This window comes from Oncorhynchus gorbuscha, linkage group LG18 (genome assembly GCF_021184085.1).
Source record: "Oncorhynchus gorbuscha isolate QuinsamMale2020 ecotype Even-year linkage group LG18, OgorEven_v1.0, whole genome shotgun sequence".
In the NCBI taxonomy this organism is placed as follows: domain Eukaryota; kingdom Metazoa; phylum Chordata; class Actinopteri; order Salmoniformes; family Salmonidae; genus Oncorhynchus; species Oncorhynchus gorbuscha.
The window spans coordinates 8,217,415-8,225,945 of record NC_060190.1 but is presented as its reverse complement, the minus strand read 5'-3'; the positions used below and the strand labels follow the sequence as shown (position 1 = coordinate 8,225,945).

The following is an 8,531-nucleotide window of genomic DNA, read 5'->3' as shown; positions in this document are numbered from 1 at the left end:
AGTGTTGGTTGGAGTTGGCAGTATTGGACATGTTCTGTGTGTGGCACATGGTATTGAATGGCATGTTTGTGCTGGCTTGTATTGTAACACCCCTGAGGTATGAGAGGTATCCATTTACATCAATCCTGATACTCGACCATTGACCTTCTCAGAATGCCAGACGTGTTGTTTGTGATTGGCTGTTTCTGGCAGTGTTGTACCAGGCATCGTCCAATGACGGGGAGAACTCTGTATTCTAAAGTGGCTCCCGTTCCTATGTCACTTTCCTCTCATTCTCACTGGAGATACTATTAGTACGCTGCTGAAAAATGAATATTTGGGTCAGGAGTGTCCGTATAGCCTTTACTCATTCTCCCTGATCTAAAGGGGGAGGCTAGACTGCAGCTTTATGAAGCTCCACTGCTAAGCTAGGAGGGCCCAATCCCAAACTGACCTGCTGCACCTGACCCCTACCCTATCCTTTCCCCATTGGCATGCTAGTATGGCCACATTCCAAACACCACATCCCTGAAGGTTAGAGTTATCATTTTGTTTTTAGGTTCCATTGCTAAACTAGTAGGGCCTGATCCTGAAACACACTTGCGCCCTGCCCCCTTGGTCATCGTTGACTTTCTTGACGATCTGAAAGGCCTGGACGGGGTGTAATCAACATCCATATACAGTACCCAAACCCCAGCCATATTGATTAATGCTCAGTCAAAGACTAACACCATGGAAGCCACTTTAAGAATACAATCGACTCTGTGTGATGTCCATAAAATGACCATCAATTCCATGTAAATGCGTACAGGTGCGTATGGCGGTCGTGGTGGCCCCTGAGGGTCCTTCACACCTCCTCTGGGTCCTGGGGCCCCTCAGTTCCCTGTGTGGGCTCTGGGTGGAGCCTGAGGATGGGTTTATTACACATGGGGCACACGCTACGGATCTCCAGCCACTTCAGCAGGCACCTGGATGGGACACAAAATAGACTGAGATGTCCTCAAAAAGTGCATAAACCTGTTGAAATATTATTGAGATGCTGCATCCTTCATTTATTCTGTCTGTCCTTCATTTATTCTGTCTGTCCTTCATTTATTCTGTCTGTCCTTCATTTATTCTGTCTGTCCTTCATTTATTCTGTCTGTCCTTCATTCCTTTCTTCCATGAGCTAATCATTGATCTGACATGGATGTTAACTTCAAGGAAAGGAGGATGGAACCGGAAGGATTTATGCTGTGATCATGTTAGTTTCAGCTGCCTCTCGAACATCATTATGACCACAGACGTGTTGACATTCTGTAAGCTCTGTCTACAAGGTGAGCCTGACGGTTAACTCACTTCTTGTGAAATGCGTGCGAACACGGACACACGGCTAGCTCATCTCTGGTCCGAAACTCTTCCAAACATACTGCACACGTTTGCTTTAAGGGCAAGAAGAAGAAATTGTGTTAGTGTGTGTGTGGTCACATTTACAAAAACAATGATCGAGTCAACCCGCCCTTAGCACAAAGTTAAATACATCATCTGAGTTCAAACACTCGACACCAGGTTAAATGAAAGGCATTGCATCGCCCACACGGACATGGGTCAGAAAATGTTACATTATTTTCCAAACGATCTGCATATTGAAATAAAAACGTCACACAGAATAACACGACTTACTCCTAGAAGGCTCAGCTTCTTGCCTGCCCCTTTAAGAACCACCTATTGAGAACAAAAGAGCAGTTTGTACATATGTTAGAGGGAGCTATAAGCTACTTGACACACACACAGGTATTGGTACAAATCCAAGGTTGACGTAATGGAAGGTTAACTATAAAGAGTAGTGGGCGTTGTTTCAACGCACGCTGACGACAACAGTGTGAAATACTGTAGTAGTAGTTGAACCCTGGTCAGACCCCAGTGCTACATGTGCTCGTGTAGAGAAAGGCCTACCTCGTTGTAGCTGAACTGCTCCCTCGTCCCTTGCTGTTTCAACCTACAAAGAGACCAATACAAAATGGCCGTGTTTAAAGATGGAGTCCGGGAAGCACTTAAGTTGACAAAAACTTTGATTTGATTTACAAATTTGAAACATATTGTGTGAATTGGAATTCATAACATTTCTTATTTAGGGTGGGGGATAACGTACACGAAATGGATGACGTAGTACACAATTTGGCATCACTTTAAAATGTCTGTCATCAATGCAAAGGGTGGCTACTTTGACGAATCTCACATATAAAATAGATTTTGATTTGTTTAACACTTTCTTGGTTACGTGGAATCATGTAATGTGTTATTTCATAGTTCTGATGTCTTCACTATTATTCTACAATGTTGAAAATAGTAAAAATAAAGAAAAACCCTGGAATGAGTAGGTGTGTCCAAACTTTTGACTGATACTGTATATAAATAATATCATAGGCCTATAATATGACATAATACATCATTAATAATAATTATGCTCTTTAAGCATAGTAAGTGAAGCCTCCATGTGGATAAGTCTACATGTTAATATCCTGATTGCAATGGCAACCGGCCAGCAGCCATCTTTGTTTGGGTCCTTCCCCCTACGGTTTCCAAGGCACAAAGTCAAAATTCACTATATCGTAAAAATTAATGAGCACAAAAAGGACCTTTTTGGTCTTAATTTAAGGTTAGGCATAAGTTTAGCAGTATGGTTAATGTTAGGTTTAAATTCCGATGTTAAATTGTAGAAATAGGCAGGGTTCATCACTTTGTGGCTGTTCCACCTAGTGATGACCCGACATACCTGAAGAGGTAGCAGCAGAAGATGAGGCTGAGCATGAAGACGAACAGGCCGATGCCCAGCACTATCACGTAGACATTGAGTGGCAGGTGGTAAGTGGTATCCATCTTGCTATGTCCACAGTACTTCTCAAAGTGCTGGAGACCTAAACCACAGGCATCCTGAGAAGAAAAAGATATATTTGCACACAGCTTGTTGTCATGAAAGAGGTTGTCAAAACAACAGAGGGACATGAACGAAAACATGTCACAGCTGACCTCACTTACCATATAATGAAAGTGTTTTCCCCTCAAAACAGAGGAGCCGGGGACATATCCCCCACATGCAAACGGCTCACAGCTTCTTGTTTACACACCTTTTAAAACAGGAGAGACACTAAAATGGAACGCAGAATCTCTCGCTGGTTCACTTCTCACGTAGGTGTTATAACTAGAGACATATTTATACACGGACTAATATATTTCAGTCTAAATATAGGGCTCTCGTTTTAACTGCGTTGCTTATTGTATGGTATTCCTCCCGTAGACATCTCCATTATACCCTCCATGTAGGACACCAGAGCCACCTACATGTGTTTGACTATCTCGGGCTTCGTGTTAGAAAGCCTAGTAAGCCTTGTATTGACAATCCAAACGACAAGGTCAATATTTGGTGGGGAGGGAGGGGGAAGTGACTGCCTGGTATTTGGCTCCCATCCCACCCGTACTGCTCTGTATTGCTCTGCTCTGACTGGAGCCGAGGCACGTAATTGGCAGTGAACTAAACCAACATGGAGTACGGTGGCTCCACTTCCGTCGGTGGGCCATCTGTTCCACAGACTCCCCTTCACAGACTAGGTGGCTGGCCTGTGGGTTGTGGGGTGTGTGTGTGTGTCATGGGTGGGGGTTGATTGGGGGCTTTAGCTAGCCTTTTCATGAACAGACACACGACACTCTAGGGACTGAGGCACCATTTGGCAAGACAATGGTAACCAGGAAGCACCACTTCCACCCATATGCCCCATGTGTTCTGTTCTTGTGAATTTGCCTCACCACGGACGAGATGCCCCCTCACCCCCCTCTCTTTGCCAGTCTGTTTTAACGGCCGTGTCACTTCATTTGGAGTGATAGAACGGGTACAGCTTGAGCACAGTGGGGGGGGGGGTCATTCATTTGACATTGGGGTAAAGGGAGGGGCGAATGGGAGTAGGGGGTCTTAGAATTGAAACATGGTTACATAGACAGTTTATTTTCTCAGATGTAGAATGGACCATATGCAGAGACCGGCTAGGTATTGAATAGCTAAACAACCTCTAGTCGTACCGTTAGTTACAGTTACATGATGGTTGCTATGTAGCCTAAATGCAGTGGGGCAAAAAAGTATTTAGTCAGAAGTTACAGGTCTGTGAGAGCCAGAAATCTTGCTTGTTTGTAGGTGACCAAATACCTATTTTCCACCATAATTTGCAAATAAATTAATTAGAAATCCTAGAATGTGATTTTCTGGATTTTTTTTCTCATTTTGTCTGTCATAGTTGAAGTGTACCTATGATGAAAATTACAGGCCTCTCATCTTTTTAAGTGGGAGAACTTGTACAATTGGTGGCAGACTAAATACTTTTTTTATAACTAACTAAACATCATCCTGGAAAATTGAATTATGTTGAGTGCCGTTTCACCCTTTCGACAAAACCCAACTGAACCCACATTCAATTTCGACATTTCTCAAGCATATCAATTACAGAAGCTCTGTTAGCAGTAAGTAAAGAGCTGAAGGGGGGGGGGGGTTATAGTGGAACACACAGGCTGTGTAAACTACAGACTGCGTTACATTGACTTGGCAGAGGGTTGGGGGAAAACACTCACCGTTACACCATTGGAATGGTTGCATGAAACCTGACTCCCAGGACTGCAGCAGTAAATCCAGGCCCTGTCAGGAGAAGGCTGGACCTGTGTGAGGGCCAAACTACCAGGTTACCCCGACGCCCGGAAGCCTACAATCAGTCTCTAAACTGGGGCTAAAAGAAGACAAACGAGTTGCTGGGGTGGTTTGAGGTCGTGGTGGATCGTCCAAAAACAAAACCATGAAGATGATCAGAATTCTGAGAAGAGTGTGCAGATTCTGGCGGTGCGGTTTTGTCCACTCAGCAATCCATACGCGACATTCCCAAATCTGGATTAGCTCCCGAGGGTTAGGATTGGGAGATGTGGGATTGGGAGTGCTGCAGTCCTCGTGTGTGCTCCTTCTCCTCTCTCAACGATGACGTCCAAGTGATGACTGTCAGAGAGACGAAGAAATCAGTTTAGTCACATGGCTCTTACCTCATGTCAATGTCCACTGGCAAAACAACACACATTTCCTTTCCTCCCAATCAAAACAACTTGCATTCAGGAGAAAAACAGCCCCATAAATTGCAATCGGGTAAAAAAAAAAAACTATCCAGTTCATCACAGTCACGAAAAACCATTCCAAACGAGAGTCCCTGCTCTTATTCCAGTGTGGGAGGTATTAGTCCCTCCTTTGTCCCCCTCCAAATCCTTCTGAACAGAGGGATTTTCACAAGCCTTATCCCCTCTGTCTGCCCTCTCTTCTCCTCCTCTTCCTCTACTCCTTCAGGGCTCTGATCTACTAGGGGGGTAGAGCGTACTCTTCACAGCAGGAAAAACATGATTCCCCAAAACACAAAGAACTGTCTTCTAGCTGGGATATTTTGCTAGTGTGTACGTGTCTGTGTGTGTGTGTGTACGTGTCTGTGTGTGTATTTAGGAGGGGGAAGTTCCTACTCTCCCTCTAACCATCTGCTGCTTCGATTGAGAAAAATGTTGAGATAAAAACAGTCTCCCACCTCCAGCTGGCTTGGTCATGGTGGCAGGGTTCCCTCTTCGTCTCAATCCATAATGGTGGTCTAGAAATCTGCCTCGATCCTCCTCTGCTGCTTCTGTTATTGCTGCTGCTGTTCCTATATTTCTGCCTCTGCCTCTTTCAATTCAATACAAGGGTCTCTCTCTCTCTCTCTCTCTCTCTCTCTCTCTCTCTCTCTCTCTCTCTCTCTCTCTCTCTCTCTCTTTGGTTTGTAAACAGAGCTCTGGCTGTTGGTCATGTGACCAGTCCTTTGCCTCGCAACTCTCGTTTCCCTCCCCCCTCCCTCTCCTTTGGACCCTCCCCCTCTCCCTCCGTCCTCCAATCCCTGTCTCTCTCCCTTTCTCCCTGGGAGAGATGAAACCAGGCATAGGCAGGAGGGTAGGCAGAGGGGCTTAGACATTGACGAATGAGACGACTGGATACGGTGTGTGTGTTGGAGTCTTGCAGGAAAGACAGGGAGGGCCCAGTCAGTGACATGTGCACTGCTGCTGTCCAGACAAACAAACAACATCCCAGTTGCTCTTTAATGATGTGCTATATGTACGTTGCAACCCAGCAATGCAAAGCCAGGCAGGGTGAGGGAAAGGCCAGCAGCCAGCCCTTTTAGTCAAAACAACAAAACTAAACTCTGAGAGAGAGAGAGAGAGAGAGAGAGAGAGAGAGAGAGAGAGAGAGAGTGGGAGAATTCGAGGAAGCATACTTAAGATCACACAGGACACCAGATAAGACAGGAGAAATACACCAGATAGGACAGACTGACCCTAACTCCCACTGCACATCGGGGAACACTGTGGCCCTGTCTGACGATACCCTGCTCTCCCATAGCATACCAGGGAGGGAGTGACTCCCTGAACCTATCTAATGAGAAACTGTTGTTTTCTTACTAATGAAAATGACCAGTGTGTGGGAGGATACCCTGTTCCCAGATCTGCTCTATAGCTAAGCCCTATGGTCATACCAGTTGGCTATACAGCCCAAACTGATCTGGGACGAGCTGCTATGAGGAGGAAGTAGAGGTTTCCGCGGGATCCGGGGGATTCATTACATTCTCATCATCCTATAATTATGACATCATCATTATCCAGCACAGCTGTATTGTCTGTCGGTCCAAGATGAATCTCTGCTCCCAGAACCAAATCAGCTACTCTGTTCAACGCTTCCACGAGAGTGTAGTGTAGTACAAAACAAGATGAGGATGTTCAGTCGATATGGACATTTTTGATTTATAAGGATGCCCTAGGCTCCATTAACATCCTCAAATCAAATTTCATTGGTCAACTACACGTGTTTAGCAGATGTTATTGTAGGTGCAGCAAAATGCTTGTATCTGGTGTCCTGTGATTTTAAAATGAGCAGGGTATTGACCATTCTTCTATTCTTCTATTCTTCTATACCTCAATGGTGTGGACAAGCAACTTTGGGAGGTTAGACTTGGTATTTGTAGTTTTTCTACCCTCTAGTGGTATGCTATGGGAGAGCAGTGTTATGTCAAACCGTCAACAACTCACTGATATATGAGGATAAATGTCATCTATCGCCATGCATATGTAATTAAATAAATGGCATTTTAAGAAATGTTATTTTAAAAGCTTTGTGACAGTGAAGTAAACATTGATTGCCAAAAGGCTTTACCTGAAAGCTTGGGGATAGGATGAAATGAAAGAGAGATGCAAATCCTGACCCTGTTTCTATCCCATCGTGTGTGTGTGTGTGTGTGTGTGTGTGTGTGTGTGTGTGTGTGTGTGTGTGTGTGTGTGTGTGTGTGTGTGTGTGTGTGTGTGTGTGTGTGTGTGTGTGTGTGTGTGTGTGTGTGTGTGTGTGTGTGGGTGGGTGTGTGTGTGTGTGTCCAGTTTACATGCAATGACTGAGTGAGATGGATTATCAGGTCATGAGGACACTTGTCATGGTTGAGAGAAGGCTTGGAATTCTTAATTGAGTCACAACTGTAAATACCATATGGAATTACATACAGTATGCTGACGTTTTAGTATCTGGGTTACAGTTGACAGATGTTCTTCAATTTGTAAATTCTGTTTTTTACAGAATTGTGACAATCAATAAAAGTTTTGAGTGTGTCAAAGAACATTCCAGAACAACAATCTAACACTATCGGTCAGCATTAGAGTATGAAAGGAAGTTTAAATCATTGATTGTTTGCAAAATGCCACGAATACAAACCGTACTACTCATGGTCGCTTTTAAGCCAGCATTCAGGGCATTCTGATCAAAATCAAATCAAATCAAATGTATTTATATAGCCCTTCATACATCAGCTGATATCTCAAAGTGCTGTACAGAAACCCAGCCTAGAACCCCAAACAGCAAGCAATGCAGGTGCAGAAGCAGGGTGGCTAGGAAAAACTCCCTAGAAAGGCCAAAACCTAGGAAGAAACCTAGAGAGGAACCAGGCTATGAGGGGTGGCCAGTCCTCTTCTGGCTGTGTCGGGTGGAGATTATAACAGAACATGGCCAAGATGTTAAAATGTTCATAAATGACCAGCATGGTCAAATAATAATAATCACAGTAGTTGTCGAGGGTGCAGCAAGTCAGCACCTCAGGAGTAAATGTCAGTAGGCTTTTCATAGCCGATCATTAAGAGTATCTCTACTGCTCCTGCTGTCTCTAGAGAGTTGAAAACAGCAGGTCTGGGACAGGTAGCACGTCCGGTGAACAGGTCAGGGTTCCATAGCTGCAGGCAGAACAGTTGAAACTGGAGCAACAGCACGGCCAGGTGGACTGGGGACAGCAAGGAGTCATCATGCCAGGTAGTCCTGAGGCATGGTCCTAGGGCTCAGGTCCTCCGAGAGAGAGAGAGAAAGAAAGAGAGAAAGAGAGAATTAGAGAGAGCATACTTCATCAATTCACACAGGACACCGGATAAGACAGGAGAAGTACTACAGTTATAACAAACTGACCCTATCCCCCCGACACATAAACTACTGCAGCATAAATACTGGA

The 8,531-nt window shown here is 44.7% G+C and overlaps 1 protein-coding gene across 1 annotated transcript; it reads right to left on the bottom strand.

Annotated features, from left to right (window-relative positions):
• Positions 1-233: 233 nt before the first annotated feature.
• Positions 234-5,752, bottom strand: LOC124002611 (RING finger protein 122-like). Its single transcript, XM_046310159.1, has 7 exons — positions 5,556-5,752; positions 4,576-4,987; positions 2,735-2,892; positions 1,915-1,957; positions 1,642-1,683; positions 1,318-1,400; positions 234-947 (listed from the first exon to the last, which is right to left on the bottom strand). Exons 3-7 carry the CDS (start codon positions 2,836-2,838, stop codon positions 827-829), a joined length of 393 nt encoding a protein of 130 aa, XP_046166115.1. The 5' UTR covers positions 2,839-2,892; positions 4,576-4,987; positions 5,556-5,752; the 3' UTR covers positions 234-826.
• Positions 5,753-8,531: the final 2,779 nt, after the last annotated feature.

What these genes read in the sequence shown, in the direction of transcription:
- LOC124002611 (XM_046310159.1), bottom strand. Translation starts at nt 2,838, where the DNA reads ATGGATACCACTTACCACCTGCCACTCAATGTCTACGTGATAGTGCTG. An exon ending in TTCTGCTGCTACCTCTTCAG is followed by an intron (nt 1,958 to 2,734) that starts GTATGTCGGGTC and finishes GTCTCTTTGTAG; the next exon opens with GTTGAAACAGCAAGGGACGA. An exon ending in TCGCACGCATTTCACAAGAA is followed by an intron (nt 948 to 1,317) that starts GTGAGTTAACCG and finishes TGTCCCATCCAG; the next exon opens with GTGCCTGCTGAAGTGGCTGG.